The sequence below is a fragment of the Nicotiana attenuata genome, unplaced genomic scaffold, assembly GCF_001879085.1.
Source record: "Nicotiana attenuata strain UT unplaced genomic scaffold, NIATTr2, whole genome shotgun sequence".
Taxonomy (NCBI): domain Eukaryota; kingdom Viridiplantae; phylum Streptophyta; class Magnoliopsida; order Solanales; family Solanaceae; genus Nicotiana; species Nicotiana attenuata.
The window spans coordinates 278,740-301,527 of NW_017670856.1; the positions used below are offsets into that span (position 1 = coordinate 278,740).

A 22,788-nucleotide genomic window follows, 5' to 3' on the forward strand; every position below is an offset into this window, starting at 1 on the left:
TGCCACCCAACCCTATAAATAGATGGAGGGGGGGCTTCATTTTTGAAAATTTTCATCATTTCTTATTTCGCCTGTGCATTGCTCTTCTTTGATCTTCTTCTACAATCTGCGCTTTCAATTCCTTGCAGCTTCTTCAATTCTAATCCCTGACTTCTCACCCAATCAATACCTTCTTCAGATTTTGTTGCATACGTTTCGCTACAGAAATATGTCAGAATCCCCTCATATTCATGACGAGGTCTCCGATGCTGCTCCTTTATTGGTGGCTCTTCCTCCCGGTGATGAGGAATTCATTATTGAAGAGGATGACAGGTTCCCACCGTGGAGGAGGTAGTCCCCAAGAATCCTTTGGTCAGACATGACTTCCCAAAGGAACCTGTTCTTGTTCCTGCTCAGAAGCTTTCTAAGACGGGACCGCCTCAGATAACCGACCTCCGGTCTAAACATCGATTCCTCCTCACGTCGAAATTGTTCCGGCCGGGAGCGACATCGTAGAGGTTCACCGACCCGGATACTGTTTTTTCTATGTTTAATCATTCTTAATTGGTTATTCTCTTCCTCTCCCCCCCATTAGCCGAGGAGTTTTGTCGATTTTATAACGTCTGCCCGACGCAGTTCTCCCCTTATTTGTATAAAGTATTTTTGATGCTGGCGAAGTATGTAGAATTGGCCGGTTGCGAGGTCAACGTTCGTCACCTGCTGCATCTATTTTCGCCTAGTTTTTATAGAGGTACGTTGATACACCTGCGTCATCGTGGAATAAAAGGGTTGGTGGCCGGGATGGATGATAAAGCGAACCGGCGGTTCTGGCATAAGTATTTCTTCATCAAGACCGAGCACCCGGTGGCGAATCCGATCGGGTTTCTCGAATAATGGAATTACAATCGTAAGTATCTTGCCGTACACTCGTTATTTCTTTCTTCATTATCGACTCACTCACGGCCTTCTTGTTTTTAGCTGAGAGGTGTGCACCTTCTCCCATTTTTGACATTGAAGACTGGGTGGCTCGCGTGTTACCCCATACCGTGGGAATTCGCGATTGGGCATCCTTTCACAAGCGCTTTGGACCCAAGGTTCCGTCCCGTAAGTGTCATTTCTACCTCAGCTTATTGTTGTTCACTATTTCTCTTTGATGCGACCTCCCTTTGGTGCCAGGTCGGCGAGTTTCCAAGAAGAAGGCACCAGTGCCTGCATTTCGCCAAGCTATCGCGTCGGCTGGGATGCAATTTTCTTTAGTCGAGTCTGCTCGAGGAGGTCGGACTCAAGCTTCGCTAATGAGGGACTCCGCCCCTCAGACTGTTGCCATAAAAGATGAGATCTCTTTTCGGCCTATCCTTCACCTCGTAGACGAACCATCCGATGGCGAAGAAACATCTTTGAGGAAAAGACGAAGGGTGGAGACCAGGAAGGCCATTGTCGTTGACGTTGAGCCGGAAAAATTCGTTGCTTTAGAAGTGGAACCTGCGCCCACACTAGGTGTTGAGGCTGTTTCTATGGCGAGGGTCGTCACGGAGAGGAGACCCTCTGGGGTTAAGGGGGTTCGTGGTGGCGGAGAGCTCATACAGGCCGCAGAAGGTGGCTCATCATCGGTGGTCGGGGAGAGCAGATCTTTTCTAGCGGGGGACGACGACTCTGGCTCGGACATCGACCCTGAGGAGATTCGTACCTTCATGGAGAGGGCTACTCGTATAGAGATAAGGATGGAGGGTCCTAATCGGCACATAATCATCCCTGCAGACTACGACCTTTTGGCTAACTCGGAACGAGCGGTGCCGTCTTTTGCTCCTCTATGTGCGGTTTCTGAGAATACGGCGCTACAGACGATGAACGATGTGGACCTGTCGTTGGGCATGTCTGGCATGGCCCTGTGAGTGAGTGCTTTTCCATGTTAGGTTAGGTTTATTTCGTATGTGTAATACGCTTACACTGACTACCCTTTGTTATTTTGCATCAGACTCTTATCATGGGGATCGAACACGACCGGCGGGAGGAGCGGAGGACAACCATTTTTAAGAAGATGACCTCCAAATACAAGGAGTACCGTACTAAGCACCGAACGCTGGCCGACTTCCTTAGCCAGGATGGCGAGTTTCAGTCGCTTTCATGATAGGCTCAAGCAGAAAGATTATGAGCTAACGAAGAAAGATAAAGAGCTAAAGGAGAGGGACGACGAGCTTATGAGGGCCATCAATAGGTGCAGCGAGATTGAGGAAGCACTAAAGGCAAAAGAGGACGAGCTCGAGGTAAGTAAGGGTGTGATGGCTGAAAATGCTGACCTTCAGACGCAGGTGGCGTCCTTAACAGATGAACTCGGGCAGAGGGAGGCAAGGGCTATCGATCTGAGCGGTGAGCTGAGTTCCAAGATCGAAGAATTGGGTCAGGCCGAGAAAGGCAGAATGGCCGCTATGGCTGAAGCGACGGCCCTAGACGCCCTCCGTGTTTGCAGGTCCGAGCAGGTTAATGAGGTGGAGACATCAGCGCTTAAGGTGGCGAGGTTGGAAGAACGGATCCAGGATTTGGAAGCGGAGTTGTCCGGGTTAAACGAGCAAGTCGTTAACTTGAGGGTCGAGGAGACTTGACGGCAATCACATCCATCTACATCTCATACTTCTGCCGATCTCGGCTGCCGCGGGAGTTGTATGAGATGTGGGTCCATGTCGAGGCTCAACTTGACGTATACAATTATTTGAAGGCTGCCGGGAAAGTTTCCGAAGTGGAGCTTGAGGGCGTCCGTGTCAAGGCACGTACAGCCCATGAAGCTTGTGGCTATGACCCTGGTACGCCTAGCAGGGATGAGGATGACGACGCCGCGGATAGGCTTGCCTCTGATCCGTGGTATGATGATGAGTACGTCGATGGGGATGATGTGGCGTGAAGCTGTTGCACTTAGTTTTTTTTTTTTGCTTTGCTACTTTTTGTGAGGGCGTCCTCGAGCCCTTTGTAAAAAGTATTGCAATCCGATAATTGAAATGAAACAATTCCCTTTTTTTGCTATGTATTTCTTGATTCCCGTTCTTTATTCCTCTCCCTTTTTTTTGCTATGTGGGGGAACTCCCTGATTTTTCGGCTGTTTGTATGTGTTCGACATTGGTTGAGTCGAACATAGACTGACTTGAGGTTGAGTATTAATTAGCTCAGACGAGACCAAGGTTTGGTGAGGTCGAAAATCATATAATTCGAGCGGGGTTAATGTAAAGTAATTCGAGCGAGGTCGAATGTAAAATGATTCGAGCGAGGTCGAATGTAAAGTAATTCGAGTGAGGTCGAATGTAAAGTAATTCGAGCGAGGTCAAACGTAAAATGTAACTCGAGCAAGGTCGAATGTAAAATGCAATTCGAGCGAGGTCGAATGTAAAATGTAAAGTGACTTGATGGAGTGCAAAGATGCTGCTTTATTTCATACATTGGAGAATATTACATGTTTCTATTTGTTCCATACATATATTGGTGAAGTTCCTGTGTACCTAGTCCCTTCATCGTTCGGCCTGGAGAAGTAGTCGACAGGCGGGGCGATGAATTATACTTGAACTTCGAGACGTCCCCTTCGTCGCCTCATTAAAAATCTCCCCGAGAAAACCCAATTGGGACAAAACCTGGGTGAGGGAAAAAGAGTACGACCTAGAGGGCGTCCGTTTTCTGAAGTTGAAGTATTTGAGGTGGCCGGCGTTCCAATTATTTTATAGTAGCTTTCCATCCATTGTTTCTAGTTGGAATGATCCTTTGTTTGCTGCTGACGTGATTTTGTATGGCCTGTCCCAATTGGTTCCTAGTTTACCTTCTCTTGAATCTGTGCTCGCCTGTGTTTTGGTCTTGAGTACATAGTCTCCGACTTTGAGTGGTCGTACTTTGGATTTTTTGTTGTAGTACCGTTCTTCTTGTTGTTTTTGGGCTATCATTCTTATGTAAGCCATGTCTCTTCGCTCCTCTGCTTCGTCGAGGTCTTGTTTCCTGTTCTCGTCGTTGCTTGGTCCGCTTTCATTGGAGTATCTCAAACTAGGTTCCCCGACTGGTATCATGACGTCAGTCCCATAGACTAGTGAATATGGCGTTTCTCCTGTGCTTGTTTTTGGCGTGGTATGGTATGCCCACAGTACTTCTGGTAGCAATTACGGCCATAGTCCCTTGGCGTCCTCAAGCTTTTTCTTCAAGATATTTAGTATTGTTTTTTTTGGAGAGTTCGGCCTGGCCGTTACCGGCAGGAAGATACGGCGTGGAGAGTATTCGCTTGATGTGCCATTTTTTGAAGAATTCGGAGGTCTTTTTTCCGGTGAATTGGGATCCGTTGTCACAACTAATTTCTTTGGGGATGCCGAAGCGGCATATGGTGTTTCTCCATATGAATGTGATAACTTCCTGTTCGTGTATTTGGGCGAATGCACCTGCTTCTACCCACTTGGAAAAATAGTCAGTTAAAACCAAAAGAAATCGTATATTACCTGTTGATACCCAATTTTTCCCTATTTTTTTCTATATGCATAAATACCTTCAAAATAGCATATACAGGCATATATAAGCATGCACACGACTTTTATAATTTTCCTATATTTTTAAGATTTTAAATTGATTTATTTCTTTCCCTTTTGCTCATAAAATCCCCGATAATTACCACTCAAATTATTGTTGTGGTGATTTAGTCATTTAAATTCTATATTTATGCCAAAATATGGTTAAAATATTTTTTNTTGAACGAGTCTAATTCTTGACTCCATGAGGCTAATCCTTGCCTCTATATTTGCATGAGGCTAATCCTCGCCTCCCCATCTGCAGGAGTCTAATCCTTGCCTCCATACTTGCATGAGGCTAATCTTGCCTCCATACTTGCATGAGTCTAATCCTTGACTCCATGAGGCTAATCCTTGACTCCTCGATTTGCATGAGGTTAATCCTCGCCTCCCCATTTGCATGAGTCTAATCCTTGACTCCATGAGCCTAATCCTTGCCTCCCTACTTGCATGAGTCTAATCCCTGACTCCCTATTTGCATGAGTCTAATTCTTGACTCCATGAGGCTAATCCCTGGCTCCTATTTGCATGAGGCTAATCCCTGCCTCCATACTTGCATGAGGCTGATCCTTGCCTCCCCGTCTGCATGGAACCAAACATTGTCCCTCCTTGCACAAATATTACTCTATTTTTAGTACTATTTATTTGCTTTTCGATCGGGCCATGCTCTGCCCTCCATTTCACAAGACTAAGCCTTGTCTTGTTAACATCATACTATTGCATATCATGGGCTGAAATATCACCAACCTATCCAAAGGCGTCATAGTCTAAAGACATCATCGTCATAGCCGGAAGACACCATGCCATGGCCTGAGGATCCCTCAAATTTGCATATCATTATTCAAAGGCATCATGGTTCGGAGGAACCATTTCATAGCCCGTGAATATCATTTTATGGCCAGCGAATCCCTCACTAAATAATTCATGGCCCAGGACGTCATGGTCCGAGGGCGTCATCTTTAAACCATCCAAAGACAACTTTCATGGTCCAAAGGGAATTTGCATCATGTTTAAATTTTCGCACAAGTACATGATTGTAGCATCTTTTAAGTAACCAGTAAGCAACCGCTTTCCTAGAAGGAGCGTCCTCGCTCCAGTTCCTTCAACTATCTCAAACCGGGACAGTTCACTATAACTACTCTTACATCCACTCCAAAATCTCGTGTCCGTCCTTGTAATAACTTCATCGGTATATTCCGCCAATGAATCCAGAACTACACGTTACCTGATTCCTATAAAACCAGGGATATGTAGGCAGCTCGAAGATTGGAGTCCGACCCCGTCTTTCAAAACATCTCGTCCGGTCAAAATTGGCCATCATTTCTTTACCCGAAAACTCTTTCATCCTTCCCAGGTAAAGAGGTGCAGCTGTTGATACCCAATTTTTCCCTATATTTTTCTATATGCATAAATACCTTAAAAATAGCATATACATACATATATAAGCATGCACAAGGCTTTTATAATTTTTCTATATTTTTAAGGTTTTAAATTGATTTATTTCTTTCCCTTTTGCTCATAAAATCCCCAATAATTACCCCTCAAATTATTGTTGTGGTGATTTAGTCATTTAAATTCTATATTTATGCCAAAATATGGTTAAAATATTTTTTGTGCATTTTTATAATTGCATTTTGTTTTTTTAAGCTAAATTGCGTATAATTACAATGTTAGCCCCATTAATGTATAATTACATTTATATGTGTAAAATTGATCTCCTATATTTTTAAAATGTTAAATATCTATTTTAAATCATTTTAGTACACAAAATTGTTTTCCAAAAATTATTTATTATTTATTATAAATTATATGGGGGCAAATTGGCTATTTAAAATATAGCCAGATTTGCCTTTCAATTTCAGCCCAATTTAAACCAACCCTGACCCAATTTCTAACCAAACTACCCGACCCAGACCCTAAACCCGCCCATCCAACCCAAGACCCGTCAAAATCCTGGCCGTTGATCTAAAAGATCAACGGCCCTCGTCCGTTCATTCTTTTTTTATCCCAAACGACCCTTAACCCTAGCTCATTACTCAGAGACCGCCGCCTCTATATTCTCTCATCTCCTCTCCTCTCTCAACCACTCAACCTAACCCTAGTTCCTTCAACCGCCGACCTTCTTCTCCGGTCTTCTCCGGTGATCTCCCTTCAACTCCTAAGCCTCCAATGGCCCCTCTAATGCTGTGCTTGCCTTCTCTAAGGTCTTCAAGGGCCCTGGGCCACGCCGACTCGCATCTACGGTTTGCTATTTGGTTGTTCTTGGCTACTCCGGTGTGATTTCGAGCAAAATCACACTGTATTTGTCACGATCTTTGGGATTCTAGACAAGTTCTTTCACCTCTCTTTGGGTTTCTTCTGAAACCCTAATTTCTGCCTACATCTCCTAGATCTCTACTATTTTAAAACGATTCGAGTCTATTTCTTTGATGTTTTACACTGTTCTTGAATTCCTTTTACAAGAATCATCGATTTCAAAGTGTTTTCACCTTCTTCTAAAATTAGGGTTTTCGGAACTTCTTCTAAAACTTTGTTTAAACTGATTCTTTATGTTTAAACTTCTATCTCTTGCATATTTCGACTGATTCTATGATCTTACTGCTCTTTCAACTCGCTTGTGTTAAAAGCCCTAATTTTTCTAGATTTTCTTTGTTTGGTTATGTGTGTTAAGCATGACTACTCGATTCTTGTTTAAGTTTCTGTGATTACCTTGCCTCGAATGTGTTCTTACTGAGCTTTTAGCCTAACTTATACTACCTCTATGTGATTATGTTCATCTTGATTGTTTAGATTTTCTTCTTTCTATCAATACTGTTTAACCTGCATGTTTGCTGTGTCTGATCGCTCTTACTCTATTTATATGCTGAATACTGAATCGTGACTCCCTCTTGATTGATTCTGGATTCCCTATTTTTGGGTTTGATTGAAAGACCTTCCTTTAAACCTTCAATCTCTACCTCTTCTATTCAAATTAACTGATTCGCCTACCTTGTCTGCTGTGGTACTTTATTCTTACTGAACTATTTCCTTAATTGGAGTTTTCTGAACTTAGCCCTAATTGCTTACCCTATGCTTACTGAATTTGAATCTTTCCTTATCAGTCCTACATTGATTTTTTTCCTTAATTATTACTTGTTCTTACCGTTTGAATTAATTCCCTTAACTTAAGGGAGTACTTGTCCCGATTTTGCTCTAATTGATTCTAAGTTCCATAATTACTATGTTACTATGATTTTTACCTTATTTTATCTAATTTCGGACTACTATATATACATGCTCTTTCATTAACACAAAGACACGAACACTTTGGTTCAAAAAGCTCTCTCTCTCACACTTAAACTTTCTGCTCTCTCTTTGTGCTACTTGCTCCTATTCTGAGTTAGCCGGCTGCAAGCCAAGGCTAACTATTGTGCTCTCCTGCTCCTTCACTTTTGTTTACTTTCTTCTATACTGGTATGTTCTAGTTTCAATTCAAGTTCCAACAACAATATGGTTCTTTTATTGCTTCAGTTCATCCTGTTTCTAGTGTGCTTCTACTTATGGTTTTGATGTGAAACTTGAATTTAATATGATTACATAATTAGCATATTATAAACCCCCCCCCCTTCCTTAGGATCAGTATGAGCATGTTACCCCCTTTATGTAGTCTGTTTTGCACTATCTGGTTTCTGGTATGGATCCCCTCTATGTAGACTGCACTCCTGACTTATATGGTTCTAGGATTGGTCTTAAATCATATGGATCCTATACTAAACCCCCTTAAGAATTGCTGGTTCTGTGACTATATTTGATCAGTTGTATCTGAGCATGTCTGTACCAATTCCTAAGACCTTGCTTGTTATGTGTTTACAATCATGTGTTCTATGTGTCCCCAATCCCCATCACCCTTGTGTGTAGGTTCTTTCCTCCTGTTTTGTTCTTGTGAATATTACTGATGTGGTTTTAGACTCCCTGTTTGATTTATTGTTGCTTGATCATGTAACTCTCTCTTTTTAAAGTTGTTTTATTGCATGGTTCCCTCTTTTACTCCACAAATTATTTCAAACAAGTCTCTTTAACACTGTTTCTTACTAAAACCCTTTCAAACTATGTCAAGCACTCTCACTCTATTCTTAAGTACCTAAGTTCTGCCCCCTCCAGTGTGTGTACTGCCTTGGGATCCTTTTGAGAACCCTCTGAACTCTGGCACACTGAGGCTGGCCCTTCCACACTGCACTTATTCAATTTGGTTACCAAGTCTAGGTGTAAGCACTGCCCGGGATCCTTGAGATCCGTAGGGAACTTTGATGCACCTAGACTATGGCATTGTCTATGGAATTTGGGCATATTTGAGGCTATTAGGGGCTTTGGAAACCTGGGCCTAATTGAAGGCTCCCTACAGAATAACTTCTTATTTTCTTATTTACTTATGTAATTCATTCATATGATCTGTAATAATTTGTAAACGAATATTGGGGTAATTAGTGAAAATGGGTGGATAACTACATGTTTGTGGGGTAATACGGGTAGAAACCATGCCTGTAGGACTTTACATCTTGTCATGTTTGTCTCACCATGTTAGAAACCATGCCTGTAGGACTTTACATCTTGTCATGTTTGTCTCACCATGTTAGAAATCATGCCTATAGGTTTCAAATGATTCCATAATAGAAATCATGTTTATAAGTCTTAAAACCAGTTTCACAAGTAGATGCCATGCCTATAGGATATAATTTAACCCGGCTTCTGTTATAACAAGTGTTTACATGTGTTTTTCATTTGCCATCATGCCTGCAAGTTTTCTAAAATCAGTATTAAACAACTAGATATCATGCCTATAGGGAACAACACCAGAAATTCTGCCTGTCGATCTAAACTAGTTTAAATAAATCAATCCAGTCCATGTTCAGATCACTTCGAAACTGGTTTAATTAATGGTTTATTTTTCTGAAACGAGCTCTTTCAAAACTGCTTTAATCTATCATTAGACAGCATGCCTATAGGGATTATAAAGGCCCGTTTTAAAAACCTGCCTTGTTTCACTATATAAAATGTAGTTATCTGTATTCCGCGTATAGGCAAGCCTATAGGATGTTTTCAAATCTTGCAAACTGTTTCTGTGACTTAATGTTCTTCTGGTTTAATAGGCTTTAAAAAATCAGTAGGTAACTGACAGGGCTTTACTTTTGAGTTTATAAAAATAAACTGCCTGTCTTCTGCATATTCATTTAGACATCCTGCCTTAGGATACTGTTTAACAAAATGCCCTTATTTGTGTTTGAGTCGTGCTGTTTACATGCCTTATTTGTGGAGGTAAACTGAGCCTCTTATTTGCTCCTTCTTGTTCTTGTTTGCTAAGAGTCCTATGTGTTATTGCTTGTCGCCTTAGTATTTTTACCTTTTAAACCTTAGGGGGTCTGTCTAGAACCACCTATAGGTAGAGGTCCTAAATCCCTCCAGGACCATTAAGAAGGGACGGGTAGCAGCACGCAATAGAGATCGCTGACCAACACTCGCTTTGAATGACCACTAAGGGGATGGGAAGGGTAGATATGGATATGATGACCGGTGCGCTAATGCCACGCATAGCCCCTTTCTAAGGAGTGATTACCGGGCATTGTACTGATGTGATCCTATAGGCTAACCAACCTAGGACCCCCTTTCTCCTAAATTATCTTTACTTGGATACTTTACTTTCCCTTTTTACGCACAAATTCTTGTCCTATTATTTGAGTTATACAATGCCCAACATGTTCTACTTGCAATTATTTGCTTCAACTGTTTGTTTTGTTAATGGACTAATTCGTAAGTATGAGTTCGGCCGGGACCCACAATTGTGGACCAAGAGGGGTGCCTAACACCTTCCCCTCGAGGTTATTTCGAGCCCTTACCCTAATCTCTGGTAATGCAAACCAACTAAGAGTTAATCGCTCTAGGTGCCCTAATGCACCGCAATCCGTTAGGTGGCGACTCTTCAAATACCCAATTCCCAAAAGGAAATGAGTTATTACCCCCATGAAATGTCGAAACCCGGACTTCTTCCCCCGAGGAGTGAGGAAAAAAGGGTGGGGGGGGGGAGGGGGGCGACATTACCTTGCCCTGCTGGAAGGGGTCCGACAATGTCTATTCCCCATTTGATGAATGGCCATGGCGATGTAACTGAGTGGAGGTGCTCGCTTGCTTGGTGTATCATAGGAGCGTATTTCTGGCACTGCTCGCACTTCTTGACGTAGTTGGTGGCTTCCTTCTTCATTGTGGGCCAATAGTAACCCGCCCGAATGAGGCATCTGACGAGGGCTTAGTTGCCGGTATGGGCACCGCTGTGGCCTTCGTGTACTTCCTCGAGGACGCGTCTTGTTTGGTTCGGCCCTAGGCATTTTGCAGAGGGGCCTCCAAACGTTCTTTTGTATAGGTCGTGGTTTATTATGCTGTACCTAGTCTCCTGCATTCGGAGCTTTTTGGCTTCCTTTTTGTCTGATGGGAGTACTCCCTCTTGCAAATATGTTATAATACGGTTGCGCCAATCCCAAGTCAAATTTACAGAGTGTACCTCAATTTGGTCTATTGACGAGTGGAGGAGGGTGACCACATTTTCTCTTGTAATGTTTTTGGTAGCCGTTGCTAACTTCGCGAGGCCATCTGCCTCGATGCTTTATGCTTGATGTATCTGGTCGAGTCGACATTCGTCGAATTCTGGTAGCAGTTTATGAATTTCTGCTTGGTACCTTTGACTCCTCTGCTCTTTGATTTGGAAAGTCCTTGTGACTTGGTTGACAACGAGTTGTGAGTCGCATCTGAGGATGACTCGTCGTGCTCCGTATTTTAGAGCTAGCTTTAATCCTGCAATTACGACCTCATACTTGGCCTTATTGTTAGTCATACCGAGGCACCGTATGGATTGGCGGATGACTTCGCCTGTTAGGACCTCGAGTACGAGTCCAGTCTAGATCCTGACGCATTGGATGCGCCATCGGTGTATAGGACCCATAGGTCTAGTAGCCTGGGCGATGTATGAGAAGTTTCCTGCTCGATCTCGGGCACTATTTTGGCACTGAAATCGGCGACGAAGTCGGCGAGTACCTGCTATTTTATCGCTGTTCGCGGCAGATATGTTATATCGTGCTCGTTCAATTCTATGGTCCACTTGGCAAATCTTCCCGACAGTTCGGCTTTATGTAGGATGCTCCGTAGGGGAAAGGTCATATGGGGTGGCATTGAAAATAGGGTGTAAGCTTTCGTGAAGCTATAACCAATGCCAAGGCTAATTTTCGAGGTGGGGGTACCTCGTTTCAACGTCGACCAGAGTTTTGCTAATATAACAGATTGGAGATTGCGTACCTTTATTTTCATGGACCAATACTGCGCTTACCGCGACCTCTGATGCGGCCAAGTATATCAGGAGGCGTTCGCCAGGGTTCTGCTTTGGCGAGTAACAGGGGCGAGGACAAGTACGCCTTTAGTTCTCTTAAGGCCTCGATGCATTCTGCATTCCACTGGAGCCCGTTGTCTGTTTTGAGCATATTAAATAATTTGTGGCATCTGTCGGAGGATCGTGAGATGAACCTCGACAGGGCAGCTACACGGCCTGTCAGTTTTTGCACCTATTTCTTGCTGGTCAATACTTCAGGTATTCCCTCGATGGCCTTGATTTGGTCGGGGTTGACCTCGATGCTCTTTGTGATACCAAAAAGGCGAGAAACTTGCCTGAAGTTACGCCGAAGGCACATTCTTTGGGGTTCAGCTTCATGCCGTATTGCCTTAGTATACCGAAGGCCTCTTTCAGGTGGTCGATGTGGTCTTCCTTCCTTTTTGATTTGAACAACATGTCGTCTATGTAAACTTCCATTGTTTTGCCGAGTCGGTCCTTGAACATCTTGGTGACCAACCTTTGATAAGTCGCCCCTGCGTTCTTCAACCCGAGTGGCATGACTCTGTAACAGTACGTTCCCTGATGAGTGATGAAAGTAGTCTTTTCCTGGTCCTCCTCCTTCATGAGGATTTGGTTGTAACCTGAGTAGGCATCCAAGAAGCTCAACAACTCGTGCCATGATGTTGCGTCAATGAGCTGATCAATATGAGGCAATGGAAAGGAGTCTTTCGGGCAGGCCTTGTTTAGGTCCGTGAAATCCACGCACATCCGCCACTTCCCGTTTTTCTTTTTCACCATGACTACGTTGGCGACCCATTAGCGAGTAGTTTATCCACTTCATTGCTGACGGCTTCGTTGATTGCGGCATTGAATTTTCTTCTTACTTGTCGTACGGGAGGGTAGAGGGGATCGACGTTCAACTAGTGTGTGGCAACGTCTTTCGGGATACATGGCATATCTGCATGGGAAAAAGCAAACATATCGGCGTTGTTAATTAAAAACATATGAAATTTACCTGGCTCGGAGAGTTTATGGCCTATGTAAGCCTTTTTGCTGTTGTCGCTGCTGTCTAATTGGAAGGGGTCAAGATCTACTACCATTGACCCTACGGCTTCCACGATGTTGGGGTCCTTGATAACGTTTTTTTGTTCGCTAAGTTCGGACCTTGACTTTGATAATTGCTATGCTTCCGAGTCTGTTCCTTTTAGCTGTTGAGTGTATGCACAATCTTGGGCGATACGATAGCATTCTTGGGATGTGCGCTGTTCGCCTCGGATGCTGATATCCCCTACGGAGTAGGGAACTTGGTTACCTGATACAAGCTGGACGGGATGGCCCTCATGGCGTGTATCCATGGTCTTCCTATGATGGCGTTGTGAGTTGTGTCCTGGTTCATGACATGGAACGTTGTTTCTAGGGTGACGCCCCCGGCCAGAACGGGCAGCGTTATTTCTCCTGAGGTTCACTCGATTGCATTGTTAAAACCTGTTAGTGTTATGCAGCGTGGTACTATCTTGTCCTCGAGTCGCATTTGTGCGAGAACTCGAGGGTGAATAATACGCGCGTCGCTTCTGTCGTCTACCATTATTCTTTTTACATCAATATCTGAAATACGTAAGGTAATGACAAGCGCATCAAAGTGAGGAAAAGTCAAACCGTTGGTATCTGACTTATCGAAGATGATACTTTTTCCGAGGTCATCATACCGTTCGTAGGTGATTGATCGCTTCAGTTTATGTGTGGTGGTAAACTTTACGTGGTTGATTGCTGCTTCGTCGCCTCCACCGATGATCATGTGAATAGTGCGGGCAGGGGAAGGTGGCTTTGGAGGGCTTTGGTGTTTTTCTCGTCCGCGACCGAAATTGGCTCTTCCTTGGTCGCTCATCAGCTCCCTTAGGTGCCCTTGGTGGAGCATGTTCACTACTTCTTGCCGCAGGGCTATGGAGTCCTCGGTCTTGTGGCCCCGCTCCTGGTGGAACTCACAGAGGACATTCGACTTTCTGGTGGTTGGGTCGGATTTCATCTTCTGTGGCCATTTTACCTTCAGGCCGAGTTTCTCTAGTGTGTACACTATTCACAAAAATTGTGAGCAGATAAGAGTGGAGGCATACCTCTTTCGTTTCGCCGAGTCTCTGTATGAAGCCTGGACGGTCCTTCCGCATGGCGGGGAGATGGTGGAATGACATAAGGTTGATGCCTGTCTCGGTTGAGGCATGGACCTGACTAGTCTCTTCAACCGTCATTACGACGGTCTTTCCTTGGCTCTGTTTGGACCGACGTTAACCGTTAGATTGGACGGTTAAGATCATCCTTGTTTGCTCTCACCTCACCGCAGTAGGCGTTGTGAATTTCTTCCAAGTGGTGGGAGGGTGTTTCATGAGTCTGCTTAATAGTTTTCTTGTCGCTCTTGACCCATTCCTGTTCAACTCGTTTTGGAAAGCTGCCACCGCCATCCCCTCCGATACATTTGGTAAGCTCATTCTTACTTTGTTAAACCGAGCTAAAAAGTCCCTGAGTCCCTCGCCAGGCGATTGCCTAACGACGAATATATCATTTACCCTGGCTTCCACCTTCTTAGCCCTGGCGTGGGCGGTGACAAACTTATCAGCCATTTCTTCGAACGTTGTTATAGATCGCGCTGGTAATTGTAGGTACCAGGTTAAGGGCCCCCCGGTTAAGGTCTCGCTGAACTTCTTTAGTAACACTGATGGTACTTGCTCCTTTGAGAGGTCGTTGCCCTTTACTGTTGTAACGTAATGAATAATGTGATCTTCCGGATCTGTCGTGCCGTCATATATCTTCAAATATGGTGGCATCTTGAAGGTTTTGGGTATGGCATGTGGGGCAGCCTCTCGCTGTATGGTTGTTCGACGAATCGGCCGACGTCCCGCTTTGGTAGTAATTTCGGGGCGCCCGGTATCTTATCGACCCTTTCTTGATGCTCCTTAATTTGGTCGCGAAGCGATTTATTCTCGTTCTCCATTTCTTCCATTTTCTTTATGATGGAAGCAAGTGCATCGTTACCAACAGTGGTGTGAGTGTTACCTGTTGGGGGAGCGGGTTGCTCGTCGGTGGTTGCTGTGATATCCGTTTGTATGATGTTTCTATTCGCCCGTTGAGCGGGTTTGTCGAGTATTTTGCTTAGAGTGCTCGTCAGCCACATCTCCAGCAATTTTTTGATTTCTGGCGGTGCTTCCTCGGCTGTAGATGTGGAGGCTCCCCTTTCACGTGAAGCGGTTACACTTCCATGAGGGGGAGGTGAGTCGCTTCGCCTGGGTGTAGCGCTCGGCGTCGTGTTCTCTTCGCCTTCTCTGTCAACCTCGTTGATGGTGCTTAGGAGGTTGGTAGTGACGTCTACTACTGCTTTCAGTCGTTCATCTCCTTTTCCTGCCATTGTTAGTTCGTGCAAACTAGGAAAAGATGGATGATGTTGTTTTTTTTTTATCTAGAAAGGACTAAAATTTTAACTAGAAACCTCCCCACAGACGGCGCCAAATTGTTTGATCAAAAAGTGTTAAGCTCTTTGTTAAACTAATTAATGATAAGATAGAGGGTGAATCCTAGTTAAATATAATGCGATCTAGACAAAAAACTTGGACAGATCTTGGAGTTGAACCATGTTTTAGAGTAATAAAGATCAGGCACGTGTTCAATGATTATCAATGAATATTGTGATAAGAACATGCAATAAATGTAGATAATGACAATAAATGTAATAAAGAGGAATTTATCACCCAAATGTTAGACGGTTTGGGTGATTCTTCTTCCTGACAGCAACGTGGGGTGAAGATAAGTAAAGATGGATAAGGAATCTTTGGATCTTCCGAACAAAGAATGAATAATGTATGTTGAGCAAAGTAGTCAGTGAACAAGGTAATATTTGTATATTCTTTTTGGTCAACTCTTTACAAAGTGCTCTTATCAAGAAGTGAAAATCTTCCCTTTGTTCTCTTTCTCTTCCTATTTGTAAGGGATATCCCCAAGAAACCCAAAAAAGTACAACATAAGGAATATCCAAAGGAATATTCCTTATGTCTATTTCTAAATCTATCTTACCATTACTTCTTTATTCTATTTGCTCGTCTTTAGCGATAATCCTTCCGAAGATGACTCCTCGCTACTATGCCGTAGTCGACCCCGTCCTCGACCCTGTTTATCTGCAGTTATTAAGCCGTCCAAATTTAGACCAATACAGTTAGTCGTACCGTTTCCCCTTTAATTGGTCCGACGTGCACAAATCTGAATTAGTCAGGTCAATAGATATCAAATATCACATGATTATTCAATAAAAATCCTTTATGCAACTCTCTAAAAATTTAATTACACTCTAGTGTAGTTTATGATTAAATGAAAACTCCTAAAAGGGTTTACTAGTATGTGAAAACAAATAAAGAAGAGCCGACTTGGACTAGGTTCGGAACTCAGTCTTAGATCGGCTCATTCAATAATGTATGAAAAGCCCGATTAAACTCGGCTAAGTAATGTGTAGGCCCGGCTGGCCTCAGCTCGAGCCTAGTTACCATCGTAATCATTTTATGGGATTTTTTCCTAAGTATACCATATTTGAAACCTTATTACAAAAAATGTGCATAGTTTGTATATTACCCGCCCAGTCCACACTTTAACTACAATTTATATACCAATCGTTTATTAAGCAAAATATGCCATTTATTGCGCGCGAAAAATCAGCCACAAAATCTGGGATTGATTTATTCCAAATTAAATTTGAAATTTGAAACGTAAAGGAGATCTGGAAGCTGCGTAATTTTGAACAGAAAGGAGATTTCTGTTCATCAACTTCATCTTCATTTGTTCTTCCATATATTTTCCACCATTGATAGCCATTAAAAAGCTTGAAAACTTTGAATTCAAATTTGGGTTTTCAAAAATCATTATTTGTTTGGATTGGGTGTTGTTGAAAATAATCGGGAATATGATTTGGAGTTTATATCTCAATTTTGAGGGGTTTTGGTGAAGACTAGACTTGGTTTTGACTGAATTTCAGATTGAAACTCGAAGAAGAAGAAGAAGAAGAAGAAGAAGAAGAAGAAGAAGAAGAAGAAGAAGAAGAAGAAGAAGAAGAAGACATATTCCATAACTTGTAGATAAATTGTGGAATTGTAGATAAATTGTAGATAAATTGTAGATTGGGAAGACTAAAACTTCTACAAATCTTCTACAATTATGTCGAAAATGCCAATTATGCTACAATTGAAATGGGAATTGGGATATTAAAATTCAATGTATCCAATTTGTAGATATCTTGTAGATAAATTGTAGATTATTTGTATTCTGATTGTAGATGCATTGTTTTCTGTTTTCACATATCCAAAACGACTAAAGCTTCTACAAAATCTTCTGCAAAAAACAGTCTACAATTTATCTACAATTTTTCTACAATTCTACAATTTATCTACAATTTCTGGAAATATGTCTTCTTCTTCTTCTTCGAAGAGTTTCAATCTCCTTTCTCCAGCCAGACTTGTCTGCACGATTAGGAATTATCGTTTGGTTACAGAAATAAAAGCAAAATGATAAGTTTCTTGCTTTCCGAATCCTTTCTCCAGGAGTTTCAAAATGATAAAAGCACGATTAGGAGTTTCAATCTCCTTTCTCCAGCCAGACTCGTTTTCGAACCTTGCTTGATCTTCATTGATGAACTTCAAGTAAATAAAAATGAGGATAGAAATTTGTTTGTAGGGTTTACTGGATTTTGTTTGAATTTAGAGGTAAAGATAGTGGTTACAGAAGAAGGAAAATGGAGGAATAAGCGTGGGAGGGTACAAATGAACGTGGGGGGTATGGGGATGAGGGGTTAGGAGAGAGAAAGAGAGGATTATTACTTAGTACTGTCAAATAACGGAAGTGCTTAAATTAAGGAGTATAACATATCATATTATTATAACCTTAATTAGATATGGTATATAAATGATAATTTGGTATGCTAAATGTAATTAAGTGAAACCTTAAACATGTAGGGTAAAAAAGTTTCATAAGTGGGATACAGTTGCTACTTCTGGACCTAAAAAAATCGGTGGAAAATTCATCAAAATTTATATGCTTTATGCCGAGGAACATGCTGATGTGTTTTCGTTATGTACACCAAATTTCTTTATGTACAATAACACATGTAGTACATTATTTGACAGACAACTCGATATTGTCTTCTTCATGGGAGGACTGTGAAAGGGTTAGGAATAAGAACACTAAACTTAGTAGGCGTTTGGGCATAAGAATTGTAAGATTCTAAAAAGAAGTGGAAATTTTTTTTAAGTAAAAATAGTATTTGAAAATTAGAATTGTGTTTGGACATGAATATAATTTTGGATTGTTTTTAAAGTTTTGTTAGTGATCTGAATGAAAATTTTGAAAAATACCTTTTTGAAATTTTTAAAAATGTATCTTAAAGTGAAAATTAAAATTTTTATGAACTAACGCTAATTTCGGAAAAAAGTGAAAAAAATTCCAAAAAAGGGAATTTTTTTAAGGGTGAGGTAATTAGCACCGATTTAACTTATACACTCTTCTTACAAATTGAGCAATTATCATATTTAATAAAACATACCAAACAATGGATAAAAAATAATTTAACATAACTAATCCCAGTATTCAAACCAAACGACCCCTATATTTATCACTCTCCATCTGAAAAGATGTCACTCAAACTTATCAGATGTTGTTATTGTTAAACTCCACACTCTAAGAGTCCTTTTTTTTCCTTTTCTTTTCCATATGTAAATACACATTGAACAGTTTAGATTCATCATGAAAATTACAAGATTACCAAAAACCAAAATATATTTAATAAAACAGATCTCAAGACCTAGTAAAAGAGAAGATTAAAAGAAAGTTGCTAAAAATTTGTAAAAAAAGAAAAAAAAAGGAACAAGAAAGGCCAAAACCGAGTTAACCATCTAAGCAACTCGGTGAGTTAACTACTGAGTTTCCAAGCAGAGGTAGCAATTAGGGGCCTTGTATGCCAACCCAACATCAAACAACCATTATTTTCTTCCACCCTGTATCCACCACCACCAGCAAACAGAGCTAGTAACATACTAGCTTGTTTAAATGCATTAGAACCTAAATGAACCGGCTCGAAACCGGCCGAGTTAAACCGGGTTCTCCACTGAGTCAATGTCTCGTGCCTCTCAACTCGGTCTACACCCTCACAGGACACCAAATTGCAGATTTGCCGCCCTAGATACACCTCTGACATCAACTTATCTTGGTCACTCACCGGCCCTAATTCGCCACCACCGCCGCAACCCTCCAACGAGTCAAAAAGGGTTGAGTAATAATGCAATGACTCGGTGAACCGGTCCATGAAAACCGGTCCATTGTGATTAGCTTCTTGCTCGACGATAGTGAAAATCTCAGGTTTCAAGTCCTTTACAAATGACAACACCTTCTCTATGCCTCCAGGCCTAGCTAGCAACGGATGCAATTCGAACATGGAATTCACTGCAACAGTTTCGCCTTCACGGATATCGAACATGGACGCATCAAGATCAGCTAAAGTGTTGGCAACAAAGCCCCTAAATTCGAATTCAACATTGATTGATTCTGCCAATTGAGCTAATTTCCAACCAACTTGTTGCAAATGGTCTGTGTTATCTTGTGATGGCGGACCAATTCCAGTTAATCTGAAAGTCGGTGCACCACCTGGCCTTAACGCTAAGGCTTGTAACAGAGCAGGCCATTGCATACCTTGTTTCATACTGAAATCAATCACATGGACTTTGTTCTTGTTTGCAAAAGCTTCAAGAATGGCTTGATTTGCAGTGAAATGCGCGAATTTAAGGTAAGGGCAAGTCTCGTAAAAGTGCATCTGTAGAAGGTCGGTGAAGGCAGGATCATTAGGGTTTGAAGGGTACAATCTGTAAACTTTCCTTGCCAGAGCTTCAGCAAAATACGTCGCGACTTTTCGCATCGCCCCAGCTTGTGACACAGCTAAGAATCCAATTTGCTTCAATAGAGCTTCAGCTAATTTCATCTTCTCCTGTTGAATTGCTTCTGCACATGCCATTAATGTATGGACGAGCCGAACGCCGTTGTCTTGCGAGTCAACAATCACCACCGGCCGTGTGGAAACTGACTCGCTCTGAAAACTTCTCCACATACCACCCCCCACGGAGATGCTTGAAGAGGACGAAGGCGATAACTCTGTTGTTGTAGTGGGTTTGAATCGTTTGCTCTGTGGCTGCTGCACCTGCAGTTCATGAGCTGGATTTTCCATTTGGGGAAAAACGGCTTTACCTGGAATAGCTGTTAGATCTGAATCGAAGGAGGAGGAATCCTCATAAACTTGATTTGTTGTGAAGGAGGAAGATGAATTGGAAAAAGGCTCTGGTGGATTGAGCTCAGAGATCATAGATTCAAGCCAAGATGAGAGATCTGAGGGGTTATAATGAACAGTTTCAGAAGCAAGAAATGAAAGATTTTCTTGTTCAACACTACCCATAACTTCCTCAAGTTGTTCAAGTTTCTGAGCTACTTCAGCCATGTCTGATGCCTTCACTTTGTAACCCAAAACAGCAAGCAGCTCATCATCAACTCCTCCATCTTCCTCCCACATCTTTCCTTTTCCGGAACAACCGCCGCCACCCGCGGCGGAGCTACAACCACCTGAAAATGAATCTTCCAGTTGCTCATACGGCATCGTTTGGTCTCTCTTCATTTTTTTTTTTCTTTTCTTTTATCTTTTGAGCTAAGGAAAATAGCTGAATTCTGTGGACTCAGAAATTGATGGGATTTCTGCTACATGTATATGATTATGGACTTATGGTGTGGTTTCTTTTTTTCTTTTTCTTTTTCTTTTTCTTTCCAGAGATAAGAAAGATGTTTTTAGGAGAGAGAGAGATGTATAGAGACTACGAATGGCGGGGGCGGTACAGGTGCTGGTTCTGTCTGGACCCACACAATTTTAACCCGTTCCGTTCTGTCCCGTATAAGATTTAAACCCGTATTCATCGCCCTATGCTCCAAACGCGTTCACCTGCCCTGTGCCTCACTGCAATTTTTCTTTAAAAAAAAAAAAAAAATTGCATTATATAAAGACGCCACAAATATCTACACAGCATCTTAAATTTGCATATAGAACCTCAAAACCCGTAGGAGTTCTTTGTGAAGCTCACTTTTTAAAGAATACTACTACTAGATGAGAGATTTTATGTATTATAATATTCTTATTATTTGTACTAAGATTTTGACAAATATGCAAAGTTATCGCTAAAACACAAGGAAGACAACAAACATAACCTAGAGTCTTTCAACACAAAGGATAATTAATACTCCCTCCATTTTAATGTATGTGAATCTGTTTGACTGGGCACAAAATTTAAGAAAAAATGAAGACTTTTATAATTTGTGGTTCTAAACAAGTCAAAAAAGGATCTAGAATATTTGTATGGTTATAAAAGTTTCTCATTAAGGGTAAAATTGGAAGTTTAAGCTAAATTATTTCTAAATTTATAAAAGAGTCATTCTTTTTGGAACAGACCAAAAAGGAAATAGGTTCATATAAACCGGAACGGAGGGAGTAGCAAATCATCTACTAATATATGATCTGGAATAAAACTGTATTTTTGCTCCTCTTCCTCCTCCTTGGACAGCTTAATCACCTGAAACTAATCAACATAATGCAGCGTTAGGCACTGTATATATTCTTAAACGAAGAACTACTTCATTAATTAGAAAAACAATTTGAAAAAAAGAAGAAAAGAAAAGGAAAACAATGAACTGTTTGAAATGCAAAAGCTCACAGTTTAATGAACTGTTTGAAATGCAAAAGCTCACAGTTTATGTATGTGTTTTAGAAAAATGTTCGACGAAGAATATAGCAGAGTCCTAAAAAATTCAAACTAGGCCACACTAACATAACAATGTTGTAGCAGATGATCATTCACTCATTTATTAGTAACTAGTTTAGTATACGTGCGTTGTGCGTGTATAGCATTTATCAATTAAAAATATTTATATGTTAACGTTAAATAAAATATAATATTTATATAAATAATAAAAGTAGATGTTATCTCAAATGACATAGTAGTTAAATTCAATATCTTCTAAATATGCAAAGATGAGGAATTTAGTTAAATTAGTTGCATATTATTTTGTAATTATATATACCTTATAATATGAGATAAAAATAAGTTAAATTGTGTCTCATTTGAATCTCTTTATTAAATATATTTTTGCTTCTACCATTTCTTCAAGTTTGCGTTTTAACAAATTAATTCTTAATAGTATAACTAATTTTATTTTATTTTTTGATTCTTTTATCCTCGATGGTCTTTTTACGAAAAATAATTTATGTAACTTGAAAATAAATGTACCTATATGATGAAGTTGAAAAGAATGAAATTAGATTATTTTGCAAATTAGTTAATTCAAATTCGGGGAAAAAAGAGTTAATTCAAATAGTTAATTATCTTTTTAAATCATTAAAATAAATAATTTATTCTTTGAGGATTCAAATTCTTATATCAGCTCAAACCATATTTTAAATATTTAATTATAACTATCTTTTTATCCACGAAAGTTCTATTTTCAAATGATAAAAAATCAAAACTTTATACTTTATGTTTGTTGATACATTAGTAAATGACTTTTGTCAATCACATTTCTTTCTCTGCCTCTCTTTGCTATTATTAAATATTTTCATAATTATTTGTTCTACTTATTTTAAAATCTATATTAATATTTATATCCAAGCATATTATTTATCAAAAAATAAAATTAATAGCCAGTGGACCAATCTCACATTAGGAGTGTTCGTCGGTCGGTATGGTACGGCTGATGTGTGGCTATAATTTCATAGTTTAGTACATTATTTGCCTTGCATTTATATGTTTTAGTGATAAATTACATTTTATTTGCGCGTAATGGAGGCTATTTTATGTGTAGGTGAATTGGAGATGAAAGTAGAGCAAAATGAGT

General features: G+C 40.9%; 1 protein-coding gene across 1 annotated transcript; it reads right to left on the reverse strand.

Annotated features, from left to right (window-relative positions):
• Positions 1-18,581: 18,581 nt before the first annotated feature.
• On the reverse strand, positions 18,582-20,785 carry LOC109243946 (DELLA protein GAI1-like). The gene has a single exon (XM_019410963.1). It carries the CDS (start codon positions 20,525-20,527, stop codon positions 18,782-18,784), a length of 1,746 nt encoding a protein of 581 aa, XP_019266508.1. The 5' UTR covers positions 20,528-20,785; the 3' UTR covers positions 18,582-18,781.
• Positions 20,786-22,788: the final 2,003 nt, after the last annotated feature.